General features: G+C 46.4%; 2 protein-coding genes across 2 annotated transcripts in view; both read left to right on the forward strand.

Moving 5' to 3' along the window:
• Positions 1-3934, forward strand: part of Vwf (von Willebrand factor) — a 140405-nt gene extending 136471 nt beyond the window's left edge. The window contains exons 49-52 of the mRNA XM_040737568.1: positions 370-498; positions 1372-1411; positions 3056-3153; positions 3635-3934. Of these exons, the coding sequence (XP_040593502.1) occupies positions 370-498; positions 1372-1411; positions 3056-3153; positions 3635-3823 (456 nt within the window). The 3' untranslated portion in view covers positions 3824-3934. The remainder of the gene's footprint in view (positions 1-369; positions 499-1371; positions 1412-3055; positions 3154-3634) is intronic.
• Positions 3935-5850: 1916 nt separating this feature from the next.
• Ano2 (anoctamin 2) overlaps positions 5851-21127 on the forward strand; it is a 332087-nt gene continuing 316810 nt past the window's right edge. The window contains exon 1 of the mRNA XM_040737100.1: positions 5851-5965. Coding sequence (XP_040593034.1) covers positions 5851-5965 — 115 coding nt within the window. The remainder of the gene's footprint in view (positions 5966-21127) is intronic.

Consider the following 21127-nt stretch of genomic DNA (forward strand, 5'->3'; position numbering starts at 1 on the left):
GACAGGCAATCAGGGTGAACAGACCCACCCGTGACTTCTGGAACTAACTGGTGGGTCTGAGAGATGGTTCATATCTCGTCTGGTTATCAATTAGTCAGTTTACTGTCTTGAGGTTATAAATGCATGGTCACAATAGTCTGAGGGCTTTCTATATTTCTGCAGTTCTTTTTATGGTAAGTAAATTATGGATCTGAGACACCACCTCTAGTCTGCACTCTGAGTATGGGGATTTACATATTGTCTCATCCTTCTCTAATTCTCCACATTGTTTTAGAATTTTGAAGGAGGTAAGGCCAATGGCTGACAGTTGCTTTGTAATCCAAACACTATTGTTGCATTTGTTCTACTGACTCTCCTCTTTCTTTTCAGCGAGATGAGACACTCCAGGATGGTTGTGACAGTCATTTCTGCAAGGTCAACGAGAGAGGAGAGTACATCTGGGAGAAGAGGGTCACAGGCTGCCCACCCTTCAATGAACACAAGTGTCGGACTGAAGGAGTGAGTAGTTACAGTTCAGATTTTCCTTTGTCTTAATGATCTTACTGTCTGACTCCAAGGGTGGAGTTCTGTGCAACATTCAGCTCAGTTCTTATGCAATCTCACAGTGTCCAAGACAGATCTCTGTACTGGTTGAGAAATCAATGAAATGGTGATGAAGAGATAATGCTCCGAGGCACAGGATGCTTTGAAAATAGTTGGTCACTGGAGGGAAGCCATGATCTTTGAATAGGAAGGCAGGACATTGACTATAGGGTAAACGGTCAGAGCCTACTTCCCGGTCTGAGAACTCACCAAAAGCTACCCATCTCTGAGCTTGAAAACCCACCAATCCCTGGTATTTACTTGAAGTCCCACCAGTCCCTACCCTGGAAATCTTCACTCTGGAAAACTCTATATCCAAGAAACCCTATATAAAGCCTGCCTCCTGCTCAGTTCCTTGCTGCTTCTCACCTTAGCAGAGACAGCTACCCTCCTGTGTCTCTCCCAATAAATCTCTTGAGTGAGGTTTGTTGTGCAGTGTGACTTTGTGGCATTGCTTGACTCCCCACTGCCAGGATACCTTTCCCTGCAGAGTCACAACACTTACACTGGGGAAACCTTTCCCCTCAGAGCTGCAACACTTGTGTTGGGGAAACCCTTCTCCTCAGAGCTGCATACTTACACTGCCCCTATTTTTTCCTGGGAGTTGAAGAATCCGACCACTCTGATCAGGTGAAATGTTCAGTTGACACACAATTGTGATGGGAAAGCAATTTATATCTGAGGATTTCAGCTCAGAGCTCTGAGTTCAGAGCCCGGAAGTCATGTGACCCAAGAACTCATCCATGTTGAATTACTTGTGCCTGATCTTGTACTTTTCCTTTTTCTTAGGGGAGAATTGTGAAGATTCCAGGCACCTGCTGCGACACTTGTGAGTACATTACTAAGAGCCTGTCCTTGATGTCCAGTACACCAAGGCCAGGCACCATTATTTGAAGTAAAGTTTATTCCAGAAAAAGTAATTCTTAGTTATCAGTTGGTTATTATGTTCGTCTCTTCAGCCAACTAACTTTCCTTTCTGATTATCATTGACCCATACCCTGCTCAAATCCCCTATGAATTGCCCATGAAGCAATTACTTCCTTCTTCTTTCAGCTCCATCTCCAGCCTCTTGTGCACCTTAGAAACTTTGATTGTTCATACAGTTATCATGAGGGGGCATCACGGGGCTCTAGCCCAAGTTTATGGCCTTATTTCCATCAACCTTGGATTCACTTGGCCTTATAGTTACACTATACTAATGCCTCTGATTGCGTGGTTTTGGAGATGTGCACCAGACAATATCTCACTCATCCTTTTTTGTGTTCATGTGCACAAGTCACAATTTTTTTCTTAGACTAATAGTTCCCATTTTAGTTTGTTTAGCTTCATTTTAGAGTCATGGGCTCATGCTTGGTTGCAGTTAGAGAAGAGTGAAGGTGTGAATTCCCTCAATTATTTCTTCTTTTCTTGGTGGCTTGCTATGATAGCTCCAGTGATTGCCATCACCAAACTGCAGAAGGAAGAAACAACCTCTGAGAGTGTTTCTTTGCACATTTCTCCTGAATGGTGAATTTAGGAAGCCATCAGAGAAGATGCACTCTCTCCAGATGTTATTCTTGCGATTTGGTTAAGAGGCCGCTGTCTACAAAACCAGCAATAAGGAGCCTTCGTTAGACAACATTTTCAGAAGGTTGTAAGACCTTCTGGAAGGAAAATAAACTAGGCTTAAGGGTTTCAATCTGCAACAAGAGAATATTGCATATTGGCTCCAAATTCATCCTCTTGCACAGTTGGAAGACTTTCTTTCTAACATGAAATTAGTCTGATGTTGGGAGGCAGGCTGATATGTCTGTAGGGCTGGCCTAGATTTGGAACCATGCATGATGGAAAACTGCCATGACTCAGATAAGAGTAGTGAGCTGGTAGTGGAGCTTAGATCTCTCAGTGAGTCATGCAGAGCTTCAGGTGTGAAGGCAACGTATATAAGGAAACTCATTTGGTGACATGGAAGTAGCAAGTCTCAGTGAGATGGTGGCCCAAAGGTTCTTAGGGGTCTCCTCAGCTTCTACACAGGGAGTGAATATGTGTGTGGCTGGGACATTTGTCTTCTTAGCAAAATATAGGGATGGACTGATATTAATTCTATTTAGTGGCTACTTCATTGTCCATTAGCTTCTGTGTATAGTTACAGCTTGACAAGATTTCTCTGGCCATGATGTTTTTCTGAATTTCAAATTATATAAAAGCAAGCCTCATCCATCTATATGACCAAAACACAGTCAACCTAGACTCCTTCTGCAATTAAAAGGGCACCGTAAAGTGAGTTATCTAGTAGTAATGATATCTCTGAATTGGAGGAGCCGGAAGCTGCTGAGGTGAGCTTGAGAAACTCAATTCCTCGTCTCGCAGCTGGCTTTGGTTAGTTGTTGATAGAAAGAGGAATTCCAACCTAGCGAAGGCACTGGATATGGAAAGTGCCCTGAAGAACCCCAGCTAGGCAGCCCTCCAGTTCCACCTCTCACTTGTTCTATAGGTGAGGAGCCTGATTGCAAAGACATCGTAGCCATGCTGCAGTATGTCAAAGTGGGAGACTGTAAGTCCCGAGATGAAGTGGACATTCATTACTGCCAGGTAAGGCTTGTGTGACTTCAAGAAGACTTGGGTGGGGAAGGCTACCGTTTCCTTAGTTATCATCTAGGAGGATCTGGAAAAGTCACAAGGAAGAGAGATATAAGGAACTGTAAACATTGTTTTTAAAGTAAATGTTTCATTTAGGGAGTAGGGTTGTTTGACCCAGAAGAAAGACCAAAACAGACCTGTAAAGAGACGGGGGGGGGGGCTGTTTGTAGAAGACGTTTGTAGAAGATGGGGACTTAGGATCAGTCAGTGTGTGTAGAAACCACAGCCAGAGGGATTTGGGTGTGCTTAACAACTGAAGAAAGGAAGTTCACTGTTTCCTAAGATCTACCTTTACAACTTACCTAGCTCTCCCGTGTGCCTGTGGGTGAGGCAGGGCCTGTGTTGTTTGGAAAGGTAGAGAGGACTGATCCAGGCTGTGCCAGTCCTGTTGCTCCGTTCAGACCTGCAATGCCTCGTCTCTGCTGTGTTACAGGGCAAGTGTGCCAGCAAAGCCGTGTACTCCATTGACGTCGAGGACGTGCAGGACCAGTGCTCCTGCTGTGGGCCCTCGAGGACGGAGTCCATGCGTGTGCCCTTGCACTGCACCAACGGCTCTGTCGTGTACCACGAGGTCATCAACGCCTTGCAGTGCAGGTGCTCTCCCCGCAAGTGCAGCCACTGAGGGATGCGCAGCTGCCGTGGACCCCGCTGCTGCCCGTGCCGAGTCTGTCCCTTGCACTTCCCGCCCTTATGACCTCCTGGGCCCACAATAAAGGCTGAGCTCTCGTCTTAACCAAGGCTGGTGGTGGACTGTGTTTGAAGTCTGAGAGGACAGCTGAGCCTAAGCCTGAGGTCTGAGGGTGGTTTTGAGGAGCAAAACGTAGAGTTCCCCTGAAAATACTCTTAGCCCAGTGTCTGGGGCCAAGGCCACCTACACCAGGAAGCAGTAGAACCACAGTATCTTCTGTGTGGGAAGGGACAGGGTGGAGATGCCTCTCCAGAAACAGCCTGGTGGCTGGGACCTATAAACACATGCTTAGGAACACCAGCTCTCACTTCTTCCAATCCAGTTGCTTCTGTGCGTGGCACAGAGCAGCCCCTTGAACTAGGCTCCCGCTGCCAGGATAGATGACACGGTGGAGAAGCAGGACAAATCTCCTACGTACCTTAGTGGCCCCTGCGGAAGGGAGGTACCTGCAGCCTGGACGCCAGCAGTGCAAGAAAGATGCCATGCGACAGAGTTCAAGTGGAGGGATTTTTTTATTAGGAAAAGGGATCAAAAAATGAGAAAGGGGGAGGGGGAGGGGAGACTGGCCTTCAGGGACAGGAGCAGCAGGAGAGAGGAAAGAGAGGCAGGAGGGAGGTGGGAGGGGAGGGAGAGGATGGGAGGTGGGAACAGGGAACATAGTGAATGTGCACAGGAGGTGCTCTTAGTGGCTGCAGCTGAGGGTGCATCCTGTCAGAACCCCAAGGACAGGCCAGCACAGATGCCTGAATACTAACCAATAAGGAGCAATGATAGGTGGGTGCCTTTTAATCCATTTAGGGATGGAAATGCCATGGAGAAATAATCCTGGAAGCAGGAAGAGGGCACTGTGAAGGAAGGAGATTGTGGAGGGAAAGAAGAGGGAGAGAGAAGCTGAGCTGTGAAATGTTCTCAGCAGGGACATTGAGCAGGCTGCCTGCCTCATGTAGCCTCTGCATGTATAAAAGAATGTATGGAGGTCATCATAGAATGAAGGTTGGGACTGAATCATGAACATGGGGTAAAGCGAAACACTTGAGAGACTCCTGAAGAAGTCAGAGTTTTCGATAAATATAGCTGTTATTACGGGGGGGGGAGGGTCCATTGAGGTTGGACCACAATGCTTTCTGTCTTCTTTCCATTCTGTTGTGTTCCTGCCACTGTCTTCTGTAGAAGAGAGGACAGATGTCTCTCGGAATCAGTGATTACAAACAGTGTATGTGATGGTGACACAATGCTTTTCCATGGTGGGGGTGTGGTATTGAGGAGCACAGTTTGCTTGTGGCATCTTTAAATGTATGTAGCTCCCATCACTGAGAATGGCCCTTTGGAGACCTCTTCACCTGGTCAGGTCCCTACGACACTCTAGGGAAATGACACCGCCTTTGTCCCACAGCTTACTCTTGGCTCTCCCTTAACTGTCCTGGAGTTTCCTGGGAAACTCAAATCCATGCCCTCTCCTCTCTGCCCTATGTTCTTGTGTACACACACCCGCCCTCTACTTGCAAGCCTGTGACTTTTTCCTGCTTTACTCCAGACAGCTGGTGATGGGGTACAGTATGTGAAGGGACCCCATTGTTCTGTTTACGTCTCCACTGCTACTCAGGGCTGTAGCCTGGAGAGCGGTGACCCTTGGAGCCAGAGGAAGGAGGCTTCAGTGGCAGGACTGGAAACTAATCAGCCAGACGGTTCATGAGATAATCCGGGCTGAATTATCACAGGCGAGTCGGCTGTGAGGTTGTCGCTCAGACTCTGGGTGGAGGAGTGCCAGCAGCGTTTACTCCCTGGCCCGCCGCCCATGACCCCAGTGTGTCACTGGGCTGCACCTGAGCTTGGGATCATTTCTGATGTTAGGCTAGCTTTCAGAGCAGGAGGAGCACAGGGACTGTCAAGGGAGAGGATGGATTGGAGGAGGTGGCAGCCGCAGGGGAGGGGCAGGCTTCTCCAGACTGAGCTGAGCTGCGATGGAATTAACTCAGCAGCAGCCGCATAAGCCTGTCCAGAGGCTAGCACAGCCAAGGACCACCAGTTGGGGCTTGGGTTCTGGGACCAGCACCATGGCAGCCGCTGGGCTGCGAGGTAAGTTTCCCCTGCCCAGGACCCTGGTTCTCAGCATCTCACAAGTTGGGAGAAGAGGTGGAGGAGAAGGCTTTCTAACTTAACCTGTCCTTTGGAATGAATGACTTCAGGTGAAGCTGGAAAGGGTCGTGGGGAAGGTGAGGGTGCCCAAGTAATTCCCCAAACTCTTAGTTTCCTTTACACATTTTATCAAGTGACGGAGGACTGGTATCACTTCTCAGCGCCACTCACCAGTTCTACCTGTCTGCCTCTTCTTGCTACAGTCTTAGAATGTGACCCAGTCTAAGGGTAAGTCAGGATCCAGGTTGACATGACAGTGAGGACACAGCATCCCAAAGTGGCCTCCAGGTTTCAGCAAACCTCTTCTCTCAAACCATCCTGAGGAAGGGCTTGAACATGAGTCATTTTACCTGGGTGCTGCAAACTCGGGTATGACATGCCCGAGTCGGTGTTTCTTAGAAGAAAAGCGGACTGAGGTGGGTCTTGGGGGACAAGGCTGTCTGTTTACTGCACCTCCCACATCAGAATGAGCAGACAGATGTGTTTGGAGCTTGTCTTTGCCTGCGATGGGATCTCAGGGAATCCTGTTGCTGGAGTTGGAGTGGGAGGTGACCATGTCTTTGGCGTGAACACAGAGAAGGGACTGGAAGGCAAGTGTCAGTCATAGTCCTGACACTTTGTGAACAGATATTCCCAGGGCCTATGTGGCCCCTGTCCCGGGAGGTCCCACTGAGCAAGGTCAGATGTGATCCCAGAGGCAAGTGGCAGATGGCAAGAAGATCTTTGGCAAAGTGTGTGCGTATGTGTGTGTGTGTGTGTGTGTGTGTGTGTGTGTGTGTGTGTGTGTGTCTGTGTGTGGATGAAAAAGGCTGCTTTTTAAGATAACAATGACACTCTTTGGTCCCTTTACCTGTCTGAATTTGGGGATCTGACACCAGACCTCAAGGAACCCTGCTGTCTCCTTGCTCCAGCTGCAGGACATCCAGGGCCTGTGTGATCCTGTTACTATTTGCCATGAGGCCATGCTGGCATCTGAAGCCTTGGGAATGTTCTGTCTAGCAGCCCCTTCTGTCCTCTGGCTGGCGTCTACGTGTCCTAGCGCTGCTATGTTGGCTGCTGAGTGAAGAGGTTGTGAGAGTGTTGGGGATGGGTTCCGGACACTAGCCCAGGTTCAGCTTTGGTTTGTATGTGTACTTTCTCTCTCTCTCTCTTCCATTGTGGGATAGTTTTAGAAGGAAGGGGGCCTTTGGGTCCAAACGGAACTTATCCTTTCTTATTTTCCGAGGACCTGGTTATTTTTTCCAGTCCATCTATGCAGTGGCTCCTTGCTGCTAGGTGGTAAGAGGAACCTATCTCAGCCTGTGCATGCATTTATGGAACACATGGAGACCGTGCATCTGACAGCTAGAAACGGGATGCTAATACAGAGCAGCATCTCTGTCCCCTTCTACTTGTGGCCAGTTGGTTAAGGAAGGGGGTGAGCTTGAACAGATGTCACATAAAAAAGAAGCTACAGAGATACCTAAGAATGGCTTAGCAAAGGAAATATCGGTCCCATGGCAGGAAAGCGACGGGGCAGCAGCGGCTGGAGCAGTGTGGTCAGTAGGAGAGTGGGAAGAGTGAGTTTTACCATGTGTCCTAACGCTCAGGCCAAATGCTCTTGGTAAACAAAGGAAAAGCAAGGCTGTTCTTTATCAAGCATCTCTGTGTACCTGACACTAGCAGGTGGTTGGCACGGTAACTCTGGGAGTCAGCGCTCAGCACCCTTCTTAGAAGGCAAACCTGATGTTCAGAGAAGCCAAGGGCCATGCCTGTGATCATGTGCTCACCAACCTCTGTCATGGAAGGATGAAGCCACAGTTAAAACTTGGATCTGATCTTGGACCAGACATTTCCCCACTAGCTCACCTTATTGCTTTTGTTCTATTTAAAAGAAGCCATTAGGAGGAAGTGTGGATGCCCGTAATTGAGACTGGGAAATGTGGACGAAACTGGGTCTGCTAAAGGAGGAATTAATTTTGCAAGGGGGTTAGTTAAATGCTATGGTCATATTGCAGGGAAGGCTATGCCCTGACACTGCTTCCAACCTGGAATCATTGTGGGGAGTTTATTTAAAGGGCTCAAGCCCAGGCAGGCTAGGGGTATACACTTAGCTAGACTAAGAATAGCTACTGTCATTGAGAAAAATTTATGAACTTTCTGACAGGTCAGAAAAGGAAGTAAGTCACATGGCTCTCACTGTCTATAAAAGGAGACTAGCTCACCGGCATTAAATTTTAAAACGAATGTTACAAGCTGGGTGTGATGGCACATGCCTGTAATCCCAGCACGCAGGAGGCTGGGGTAAGGGAGTCATGAATTCAAGGCTAGTGTAGAGACCGTAACAAGAGTCTTTCTCCAAACTGTTTGTATTGATGCTAATGTGAGATGTTGCCCAACATACAGAGCTGCAGTTTTAGCAGTAGATTTTATTTTATATTTCAGCCCTGGGGACCAAACCCAGGGCATTGCATCTGCTAAGCTTCATGGCCGAGCCAAATCCCTAACACCCATTAGCAGGTTTTAAAGAGTATTACTTATCCATGGATATTTACTGTGTGGCTTCTGACAGTTTAAAACAGAAGATGTTTCTGTTTTATTCATATGTGGGCCAGTCCTCTCTGCTACATATAAAATGCATTTCATTTATGTGTATTGGTGCATTGTCTGCATGTACGTCTGTGTGTCACCATGTGCATGCCTGGAGTCTGGAGGCCAGGGGGTCATCAGCTCTACTTGAACTGGAGTTACAGATGGGTATGAGCCGCATGTGTGTGCACTGGGAACTGAACCTGGGTTCCCTGGAGAGCAGCCAGTGCTCTTAACTGCTGAGCCATTTCTCCAGTTCCTCTCTGTTGCATTTTCAAATAGCTGATTGCAAGCCATTGGGTTCATATGATAATGGATTAATTGGTTAAATATCTAATTGGAAAGGAAGTACAGTGTACAGGAAACTCCATTTAATATTCCATGTAGACTGGTGACTCTCAGTGTCTTTTAGGATACTTCTATCAGGAACTGTTCGTTTGCTTATCTGTTTGTTCTGTGTTTGAAATAGTGTCTCACTATTGAAACTTGCTGTGTAGCCCAGGCTGGTGTCAAATTTGCACTGTCTTACATCAGTTCAGGGATTCGAGCACGTGTTACCACACCCATCATGTGCCAGCACACACAGCAGATCTTTCTCATCCAGGTTTCCAACTGCTGTACCTTCCTCTCAGCCTCAAGACCATCTTCAGTACCCCTCCACCAGGAGTGTCAGATTCTTCCAGCTTGTGTTTTGCTGAAACATATCTTCATTTTGCCCTCTGTTTTGAAGGCTATTTTGTTTGGTTGTACAATATGGGTGGACTTTTGTAGTTCATACTCCAGGACTTTCCTGAATGATCTCTAGTGTTTGGACAAGATGCTGGTCTTAGTTCCTGTTTTAGTTTTATTCAGGTGGAGCCTCTTTCTAGTCTGGTGGGGTTATATAAGCTTTTTTTTTTTTGGTTTTATGAGACAGGGTTTCTCTGTACTGTTTTGGAGGCTGTCGGTCCAGCCTGGCCTTGAACTCACAGAGATCCGCCTGCCTCTGCCTCCCGAGTGCTGGGATTAAAGGCGTGCGCCACCACCGCCCAGTTTATATAAGCTTTTGATTTCACTTTTCTAGTAGTTTGATTATGATGCATGTAGCTGTGATTTTCTTTGCACTTTTCCTAAAAGTTGAGTTTGCTGAAATTCTGAGAGCTAGACTTTATTGTATTTTGTCAACATGGTGGTGATTCAGTCAGTAGTTCTGCAGTATTTTTGTGTACCCCTTTCTTTCTCTTCTTCTTCTGGAGCTCTAACGTAATGTATGCTCGGCTGTTTGAAACTGTCCCAGGAGTCCTTGAGGCTTAGAAAACTCTGTCCAACCTGAGTTCTCTGCTCTGTAGATCACTTTCACTGATCTGTTTTTTTTAATTTACCGAACATTATATTCTTCAATTTTCTGTTAAGCTTATCTTGTACATTTTCCTGGTTAGTTATTGTAATTTTCAGTTCTAGGAATTCTATTTGAAAAAAATCAGTCATATTCATATATAATTTCCATACCATAAAACCTGTCTATTCAATGGGTTTGTTTTAATATAATCATACAGTGCATAATCCACTCCGAACGCTAATTTAGAACATGTCATCATTTTAAAAGAAACTTCGTGCTCCATGGCAGTCACACACCCTTTCCTCCTTCCCCCTGGTCCCCGACAATCTAATCTTGTCCTATAGATTTGCTTATTCTGGATATTTACTGTAAACGGAACTTTAAACTCTGTGACATTTGGTGTCTGGATTCTTTCACTTTGCCCAATGCTTTTAAGGTTCAGCTACCTCCTGGTGTGAATCAATGCTCAATTCCTTTCTATGGCTCAATGACATCCCCTTGTAAGCCTACAATACACTGTTACTCCATTTGTCAGCTGATGGACATTTGGGTTTCTGCTTTCTGAATTACTGTGAGTGATGTTTCTTTCATCTCTTGGGCACAACGTTTTTCTTCCTTGGAGTACATGCTTGTGAGAAGAATCATCAGGTTACATGACAATTGAACCATCAAGTCACATGATAATTCTGCTTAACTTTTTTCAAGGAATTTCAAAGTGTTTTCAAAGTGACTTTGCTATTGTATATTCTTGCTAGCAATTGATGGTGGTGCCAATTTCTGTGCCAACTCAGAAATGTTTGTCATTGTTCACATTTTGTAGTATAGTCATCTTCACAGATAGTGTGTCACATGATTTTGCACCAGTGTGGGAGCAAGAGAAGCCAGTCACTAGAGACAAAGGAAAAAGCTCTCACACCCGGCAAACCGTGAGCATGTTTGGCTCTAGGACTACGGAAGTATTGTGCGCCACAACCAGCATTAGGCCCTTTCACCTGCATGGACCCAATTTGGCCCCTTAACTTATGAAACACACATACAGACTTGGTCATAGTGCTAGGAATGGGTTCTACAACAACAACAAATCCAGATGCTAGATAATCTGTGCCCCAGTGACTTGACATACTTGCCGAATGAACTGGATGCGTGGCCACCTGCCGTAATAGGGGACAGCAAGCACCTGTCCTGTGTCAGCAGCTTAGATGTATGACATTCCTTGTGGAGTCTCAAGAAGCCACAGAATCTGTTGACCAGCCCACTATGTGTATCAGTCAGTTTCCTGTTCCTGTAACAAAAGAGCAGACAGAATCAATTTATAAAGAGGAAAAATTTATTTTGGTTCACAGTTTTAGAGGTTTTGCTTTGGGCCCATGGTAAGGCAACCCAGTTCAGACAGTGCTCATGGGAGAGTGAGGGCAACTACTTCCTGGCTGGGAAGCAAAATGGGAAGAGGAGGAGGCTGAGGTCCTGTCACCCCTTCAGGGGCAGCCGCCACTGTCTTAAAGACATCTTACTCGGCCCCACCTCTGTCACTCTGAGGACAAGCCTTTGGAGGGGCATTCTTTATCCAAAAGATAGTCTCATTCACGGACTATTTAGCACTTTATCCTGAAACCTGAACATCTCATACCTTACCTTGGGAGACAATGTGTAAGTCTGTAATTTTGAATATAGTACAGTAAGTGTGACCGCGCCACTTTCTTGTAGGTCCTTATAAGAGGGCCACTGGTTATCTGAGTTCATGTTCCATGTTCTCTTCTTTATGAACATGGGGATAGTCTGTACTTCCCAGTCTCCCTTGCAGTTAGGTGTGGCCATGAGACTGAACTCTAGGCAGCAGAACACAAAGGGAGATGTTTTGGAATATTTCTTTACACTATAGGAGGATGTGTCACTGTGATTGGTTTAATGAAGAGCTGAATGGCAAATAGCTAGGCAGGAAGAGGTTATGTGAGACTTCTGGGGACAGAGAGGTCTTGGGGAAGAAGAAAGGCAGGGTTGCCAGCAGGATGCAGAGGAAGCAAGGCATGCAGGAGTAGAGGTAAAAGTTATGATCCATGTAACAGCACATAGATTAATAGAGATGGGTTAGTTTAAGTTATAGGAGCTACCTGAGAAAATTGGGAACATTGGGGGTGGGGGAGGGAGGCCACGAAGGGAGGAGGAGGGAAGGAGAGGAAGTTGGAAAAGAACATTAGGGAATGGGATGGTAGAGATGGGGGAACGGCAGAGAGGGAGAGCAAGGAAAGAGATGTCTTTATTGAGGGAGTCATTATGGGGCTAGTGAGAATCCTGTTACTAAGGAAATTCCATGAATCCACAAAGATGACCTCAGCTAAGACCCTAAGCATTAGTGGAGAGGGTGTCTGAACTGGCCTTCCCCTGTAATCTGATTGATGACTACCTGTGGTATCATCATAGAACCTTCTAGCATCTGATGGAAGTAGATGCAGAGATCCACAGCTAAGCACTGGGCCAAGCTCTCAGAGTCCAGTCGAAGAGAGGGTAGAGCGATAATATGAGCAAAGGGGTTAAGACCATTTTGGGGATACCCACAGAAACAGCTGACCTGAGCTAGTGGGAGCTCACTAACTCTGGGCTGACAGCAGGGGAACCTTCATAGGACCAAACTAGGCCCTCTGAATGTGGGTGACAGTTGGGTGACTTGGGCAGACTGTGAGGCCACTGGCATTGGGACCAGAATTTATCCTTAGTGTTTAAATTAGCTTTGTGGAGCCCACTCTCTTTGGAGGGATACCTTGCTCAACCTAGATATGGAGGGGAGGGCGTTAGTCCTGCCTCAGAGTGATATGCCATACTTCATGTCATTGACTCCCCATGGGGGATGGATGGGGGCTGGGGTGGGAGGAAGGTAGGGAGAGCAGGAGGAGGGGAGGGAGTAGGAACTGGGGTTGGTGTGTAAAATGAGAAAAGATTGTTTTAAAATAAAAGAATGATAAAACCTTATAGGAGCTAGTTAGAATCAAGCCTAAGCTAAGGCTGAGCTAGTCTTGGTGTCATGAAATATTTGGGGGCTGATGGTCCAAGAAAACCTGCTACACGGTGATGCTCATTACTTCTAGATCTGGTCCATAGACACCTTCCTGGCCAGCTCCTCCACACTCCCTCACTTCAGCAACTCTTCATCATGTGGAAGTCAGAGTGGAAGCTGGCAGAGCCTCCATCATCCTCAGAAAACTACCTGGAAAAGAGCCACCTACTGCCCTTGTTACCAGCCCCTGGCTGTTGCTATTGCAAGAAATGAACATTATTGTACTTTCCCACATTGCTTCCTTTTTACTGTGTTTGTTATGTGTCAGTTAGCTGAGCAGACAATATCTTATATAGATAGTGCCAATTATTTGCTGCCATGGTGGATACTAATAAAATAGTTCTGCTTACTAATGTAGCAACAGTTCCGCGAGTTACTATGCACCTATGTCAAATGCCTATACTTCAGTCTTGTCCAATAATGCCATCCCCCAATCCTCCCAGCATGACACATTTAACAACCCTCTTTACACTTTTACATAGTGTAGACAGGGAGAGCCCCTCACAGACAGGAAGTGCATATTGGGCATATTGAGATGCCATCAAGAAGTAAAAAGGCAACCTGTATATGGAATAAATATTTGCAAGTCATAGGCCAGATAGGTTTTCCCCAGAATATGCAAATCATTCTTAAAATTACACATCAAACAGTAATCTAATTTTTAAGCAAGCAAAGAATCTGCATTTCTCCAAAAAGATACACAGATGACCAACATCCTGTGAGGAGATGATCAGTATTACTGGTCATCAGTGAAATACAAATCCATCCCAAATTTTAATGTCCAGGCGTCTATCTCTAGTTCTGAATACTCATCTTTATTATGTTAGGGGAAATTGTAGATATATTCAAGAGAAAGAGGTAGTCAGAGATGGGAGGTGTTTGTGGGTGGTGGAGGGACATGAGGGACATTGAGGGAACTCACCGAAGAGATTAGCCAAAGTGGTGTGTGTGTACGTGTGTGTGTGTGTGTGTGTGTGTGTGTGTATGTGTGTGTATGTTTGTGTTGGTATGTGTGTGTATGTTTGTGTTGGTATGTGTGTGTATGTGTATGTGTGTGTATGTGTGTGTATGTGTGTGTGTGTGTGTGTGTGTGTATGGCAGGGTGGGGGAAGTTATACTTGCCCATTGTTCATGACGCATCACCATGTTCTTTCATGTCAAACAGAGTGAACTTGTTGCAAAACAGGCTTAATTAATAAGCTAATAGAACAGTTTTGACCAATTATATTGTAGATAGACTATTTCAAAACAGGCTTAATTAATGAGCTAATAGGGCAGTTTTGACCAATTATGTTATAGACAGGGTATTTCCTCATGGTAGACAAAGGAAGGCATGCACACTTTAATTCGATCAGTCATGCTCCAAACCACAGTGTAGGATGGGCTACCAATGAGTAAGTTTCATCTGGGCTACCTGAGTTCTAAATTATGGATTTTGTCATTGAGTATATGACACAAATAACATGTTCTTCATAGGGTTATCAGGAAGTTAAATGAGTTGATACACAAGACGCCTGGCCCTGACAGTGAGGCCAGGTTTGGAATGGGTTTGGTTAATGAACAATTGCTACAATTGGATCTTCTACATCCCTCAAAGACCTACACGTTGAAGGTTTGATCCCCCACTTGTCACCCTACTTGGATATGGGGGAAATTTCAGAAGTGGCAGGAGTTGAAGGCAGTGACTAATGGGATGCAGTTAAGTATTTTGGGGCATGTGCTTGACAGGGATAGCAGAACCCCAGTGCCTACACTTTCATGGCTTCCTGGCTGCTATGAGGTGAACAAATATTGTACCATTGTGGGATGTCTTGCTATAGGGCCCAAAGCAGCAGAGACAACCTACCATGGGCTGAAACTTCCAAACCATGATCCAAAAGAAACTTTTCCTCTTTCTCAATTGATTTATCTCAGGTATCTGTTACAGCACGTACCCAGAAATCTAACTAAGACAGAAGTGCTTCTGTCCAATAGAGGCATTAGGAAAGAGAACACTGTCATAAGACAATGGAGATTTTATAGTAACACTGTGACCAGTGTAACAAAAGGTCCCTCCCCTCATGAAGGTCATTTGTAGCAGCAAGGTGTCGAGGATCTCTCTGTCTATCCATCCCCTCTCTCCTATCCATTCTTCCACGGACACCCTATTTATCCTCACTATAGCCAGTGTGGTCTTTAGAATGTAATTCTAATTACATCATGTTGTTCCTCTGTTTAAAATCATATCACATTACTATAAATTATGACCTTTAATATCACCAGTGGGATCTGGCAGTGGTTACAGAGAGTTGGAGAGAGAAGTTCAGAATCAAAGAAAGACAATACCAAAGACACCAAAGACCAAAGAAGAGAAAAAGCAGGTCATCCCGTGGGAGCTGTAGAGATTTCATTCAGAACTCATGGGCACATGCACACACTCGTGCACGCGCGCGCTCGCGCACACACACACACACCCCTAAACACATACACAGAGAAAGAGAGAGTGAGGTAGGCAGGCAGGCAGGTAGGCAGGCAGACAGACAGACAGAATGCAAGCATACACATGAGCATGACCAAGCAGGAGAAAGTATCGGGAAAGTAGAGAAGAATATAAAAGATGAGAAAAGGCCTTCCGGGACATGCTAAAAATGTTTAATATCTCAAAAGGTCCTCTGTGCTTCACACTGCATCTAGCTGGCCCTGTGGGTGGGAAAGAAGGCAGAGGCCTTAGTTCTTTTTCCCTGGAGCCCAGCGGTCGCTGCTTAGGACCAAAGGGCTGCCCTCCTCCTGGAAGCTCTTCTCGTCCCTTGCCCATTGCAGATGTCTCCTCTCTTTCAGCATTTAGGAGGTAGAGGCAGGAGATTTGTGAGTTAGAACAGCCTGTATTATGCAGTGAGACAATTTTAGAAAAAATAAGTCAGGTTGTCCAGGGTCTTTGTTGTCACCTCTAGGCAGGGCGGAGGGCTTTGGCCTCCCTTTGTTGGTCATCTTCCTTCCCTGTGAGGACCGAGGGTTCGTTGGGAAGGGCAGCATTCTGTTCAGCCTTAGAATCTAAACAGTCCCACAATGCACAGCAAGCTAAATGCTCTGGAATGAATGAACAGAGAAGTAGAAGATTGGAGCAGCCTTGCCCTTCCAGGGGACAGCCAGGCTTGCTTACAACATGGTGGAGGGTGTGTGCAGTACAGGATGAGGGGGTGGGGGGCAGGGGGAGGAAGAGAGGGAGGCAGAAAGCAGATGAGTGGTGATAAACGAAGCATTCAGAGCGGTAGGTGTGGAGTGGATTGTGAAAAGCCCCGTGACAACTTAGTGTGCAAACGCATTAGAAAGCTTGTTCTTCCTCCTCTCAGTAGATAGGAATGTCTTGGTCTAGTTGCTTCACAACGGCAGGCAGAGCCATGTGAGCAAGCCAAGGAGGAGAGCTCCTGTGTTAGTCCCCTTTCTCTCACTGAGTCTGTGTATCTGGCAAGAGGCAACTCCGAGGAGGAGAGACTTATTTTGTCACATGGTTTGAGGGACTTCTTTCTGTTATGGTAGAAAGGCATTGTGGGTGATGACTTCAACCATCACAGACTCTGTGGTAGTTGGAGTGTAGAGTTCTTGCTGGCTACCTGGCACCACCAGGAAGGAAGGAGAAATGGAGGGAGGTAAAGAAGGGAGGAAAAGAGGGGGGAGGGAGAGAGGAAAGAAAGAAGAGGATGGAAGAAGGAGGAGGAGAGGAAGGAAGAAAGAGGAGGGGAGGGGAGGAAGGAGGGAGAGAAGGAGAGGAGAGAGGACACCCAGGATAGAGGTGAGGGTGGATTGTAACTCTCAATGTCCACACCGCAAGTGACCCATTTTTATCAATGAAGCCAAAGCCTCACATCTTAAAGTTTTCAGTCTTTCTAAATAATGCCACCACCTGAAAACCAAGTATTCAAATGTCCGTGGGAGACATTTTAAATTCAAATCACAACAGGGAGGGAGGTAAGATCAGTGGCAGGAGGTCTGCCCCTATATTGGTACCAGGTAAAGATGCTAACTGTGGCAGTGTTGTCATCCGGAATGGGGTGTTCATCTGTGTCTGAGCCAATGTGGTAAAGCAAGTAGCGCTAAGAAGATTTGCAAAAGGCTTTTGTCATGTGGCAGGACTTGCTTAGTGTGGTCGCATTGCAGCTGAGGGAGGTTCTGTTCCTCAGGACCTGCAGGGCAAGGTGTGGGGTGTTCAGCGAGACAGCTGGGCCCCAGTTGTAAACTGGTGCTTCAAGTTCATTCAGGGGAGCTCAGCAGAAGTGCTGGTCCCGAGGACAATGACAAGGACGGCAATGCGGAAGTCTATCCATTTCAGGACAGAGATGTCCCCTGACTTATGATAGGACAGCATTCCAGCAAACCCATCTGGAAAATACTGTATGCTGAAAATGTATTTAATAGCCTCACCCAGCCTACTTATTTTTTTTTATTGAAAATGGATTTTTTTCTCACATGATAAGTTGCGATTACTGTTTCCCCTCCCTTTATTTCTCCCAGTTCTTCCTCCTCTCCTCTCCCATCCAGATCCACACCCTTTCTCAGCTCTCAAAAAACCCACATAGGTTTCTAAGAAATAACAAAACATAACAAAATAAAATATAAGACAAAACAAAACCTATCACATACAAGTTGGACAAGACAACAAACAGACAGAAGGAAAAGAGCCCAAGAGAAGTCAGAAGAATCAGAGACTCACTGGTTCACACACTAAGGAATCCTGTGCAAACACTAACCTGGAAGCCATAATGCACATGCAGAGGACCTGGTGCTGACCCCGGCAGGCCCTGTGCACGCTGCCCCAGTCTCTGTGAGTTCACAGGGGCTTTGCTCATGGTGATGTAGAAGCCTCGTTTCCTTCGTGTCCTCATCCCCTTTGGCTCTGGCACTCCTTCTGCCTCCTCTTCTCTGGGGTTCCCTGAGCCCTGAGGGCAGGGATTTGATAAAGACATCCCATTTAGGGCTGAGTGTTCCAGAGTCTCTCATACTCCGCATAATGTCTAACTGTGAGTCCCTGTTCCCATCTGCTGCTACTGAAGAAAGATTCTCTGATGACGGCTGGGCAAGGCGCTGATCTATGCGTGTAGCAGAATGTCATTAGGAATCATTCTGTTGCTATATTTTTTGCTTCGTTTTTGTTTTCAGAGCAGTAGTATTTGATTTGGCCCTAGGTCTCTGGTTCTTGGTCATGCAAACTTGTTGGGTATGGGTTCCATCTCCTGGAGTGGGCCTTACGTCCAATCAGATGTTGGTTGGTTACTTCCGCAACTTTGTGCCACAATTGCCCTAGCATTTTTGCAAGCAGGACACAACTGCTTTGGTGTTCCGAAGATGCTAGCACATAGAGATGAAGGCTCTAGATAGGCACCAGCTGGACTTCTCCATGTTCAATGAGTTGTGTAGATGTTGGCTTCAGCACTGGTGCCTTGCTGTCAGTTTGCGGAGAGAAACCAATAGTCTTGGCAACAGGCTTGGTTGTTTAGGGATTTCCATTGGGCTCCTTTGGCCAACAATTCAATTGGATGTAACCCTTCTTTGGTAGTGGAAGCTTCATTTGGTGACAAGAGACAGCCAATTGGAGCTCTGTCTACCCAATCATTTTGTGATTTCATTTAGATAATCTTCATTTATGTATGTATTTTGGGAAGCTTCTACTATATTAGGTTTCCATACTACCCCTAAAATGATCCTTAGTTTTATCTGTCTCTCTCTGTATCCCCTCTCTTACCCCCTATTTCCTCATCCTTTCCACTTGATCCTCCTGTTCCAGCCCACCCCATCCATCCATCCATCCATCCATCCATCCATCCATCCATCCATCCATCCATAACTATATTCTGTTGGCCTTTAAACATATTCAGAATACTGACATTGGGCATGGATGGGCAAACTCACCTATTCTATTGGCCTTTAAACATGTTCAGAATACTGACATTGGACACAGATGGGCAAACTCACCTATCACAAAGCCTTCTTTGTAACCAAGTGTTGATATCTCAGGGAATTTGTTAAATACCTCAGCGATTGGTGAGAAGGATTGAATGAGGACACTTCCCCACCACCATGAAGCTGAAAATCCATCCTTAGATGAACCATGTTGGACCTGGGGTGAGGGCCTTCAAATGTGGAATCGCCCAGGTGTCTTTGAGGCTCCCAAGAGGAGCCACCCATGCTCAAGGCTGTTGCTTCCTGGATCCCTGTTCTTAGCTGTGGAGGGTAAGGGTGCTCTCTCCCTCTGATTTCCAGGGTCTGACTGTTCTTGCCAGACTCGGTGACTTGGAGATGCAGTGATGGACTCTCGTTGTCTAGCTCAGATCTGCCTGGAACTCACTTGCTTTCCAGACTGGCCTTGGAGTTGTGGCAGTCTTATTGCCTCAGGCTCCTTAGTTAGTGCTGGCACCTCAATATCTGGCTGAAGCTGCCTTTGAGAAATCAAGGTGTTTCATGTTTCACTCATCCATAGTCAGTGATGAGACAGTGGCGATGCCAAGGGGGAAGCTTGCAGGAAAAGCCCTGTTGCCTGGAAGCCCAGCACCCTTGGGAGGGAAGCCTGCTCCTGCTGCCTCTGGGGAGGCTCCAGGGCCTTGATGACTCACCTTGCCCTTGGTCCTGCACCTGCTGAACCAACCCACTTCCTGTTGTCTCTGAGCAATGAGCCTCCTGTCTTGCTCCTGGCAGTGTCTCTGGTCTCTTGCTCCTGTTCATTGCCATGGCTCCTGCCTGAGCTTTTCTAGAGCTCCCGTCCTGTTCCGCTGTTTGAATGCCTGTTCTACCTCCAGTCCTATGCTTGAAGATTTCTGCCATGCCGTCTGTGTGTGTGTGTCTCTCTCTTTGTGTGTGTGTGTGACATGATTTGAAGGATTCAGATACAACCCCTGCTTCCTAGCATTTCTCCTCTCAAGTGCCACCCTCCATCAGCATCCCCATTAAAGGTTGTGCCTTCAGACTAAGACCTCCACCCAATGAACCTACTAATGTTTTCAAAACACTTCTTTTTAAACTTATGCTACGTGGGAATGTAGTCTTGTGCTATTTGTTTAGTGTAATTGAACTTAGTCATGAAGACAACCAAGGAGTAAATGAAGGGATAGTCACGGGAGATCTCTGGTAGTGGATGGGGAATAGTGGAATTCAATAAGGCACAGCAAAACAGAGAGGGGTGGGCTGAGGAACGAATCTCATGTTAGGTAGGCTCTGAAAGCTGGCTCTACCAGTTGGGTCATTTAGACAGGGGCCTCTCCTGGCCTGAATTCCCTATTCTTTATTTCATTTTTCTCTTCAAATCTCTCATTCTACCTAAGGTATCTGTAACCTTACAAAGTGGGGAGGTTGGAATCATCCTCAGTAAGAAGGTACAGAGTTGCTTGTTGAGGCTACTGAACTGAAATAGCCAGGACTGGACCCAAAGGATAAAATGTAGTAGTCTCAGATGAGTAAGAATCAGTCCATCTGGACTGCAGGGTGGGATGACAGACTCAGGGAGGGTAGGTTGTTGGACTGCAGGGTGGGAGAGATGGCGAGTGCCTCTCTTACTAAGTCTGGGAAGCTCTGTAGGAAGCTATGGTAAGCAGGTACATGGGAGCTATAGGCAATTCCAGAGACTTTGACCAGCTGGATGGGGCTGAGAAGTGTGGGAAGAATTAAGACCTGGAGACAAGCAAATGGGGAAGGTTTGGGGCTAGTGGTCAGAGTGTAAGCCCTTCCCTGTTGGCACTGGATGCTGCCCGGGTGTGGACAGTTTGGGCCGAGCAGTTGAGGTCTAGAAAGCCCATGCTTGTCAGCACCAGCAGCTGAGAAGGGGCAGTTTGTGGAGAGTGGTTGGAGCCTGGGGAGCCCATAGCTTTCTGTATTTGGAGCTGGATGAGTGGAGAAAGTTTGAGATGTCATTTGAATTTAGATGGGGCCACATCGACTTTGTAGATTGTTTTCAGTAGCATGCTGTTTATAAAAATATTAATCTCACTGAGTCAGGAACTTGGGAGAGCTTTCCATTTTCTTGTGTTTTCTTCGATTTCTTTCTTCAGTATGCTGTAGTTTTTGTTTTAGAGTTCCCCCCTTTTTTCTTGCCTCTATGGCTAGATTTATCCCTAAGTAACATGATCTTTGGAGGCTGTAGTGAGTGGGTTTGTTTTTCTGATTTCTCTATCTCTGGGTTCTTTATTGGTATATAAAAGCTATT

This window comes from Mesocricetus auratus, unplaced genomic scaffold (genome assembly GCF_017639785.1).
Source record: "Mesocricetus auratus isolate SY011 unplaced genomic scaffold, BCM_Maur_2.0 Super-Scaffold_100676, whole genome shotgun sequence".
In the NCBI taxonomy this organism is placed as follows: Eukaryota; Metazoa; Chordata; class Mammalia; order Rodentia; family Cricetidae; genus Mesocricetus; species Mesocricetus auratus.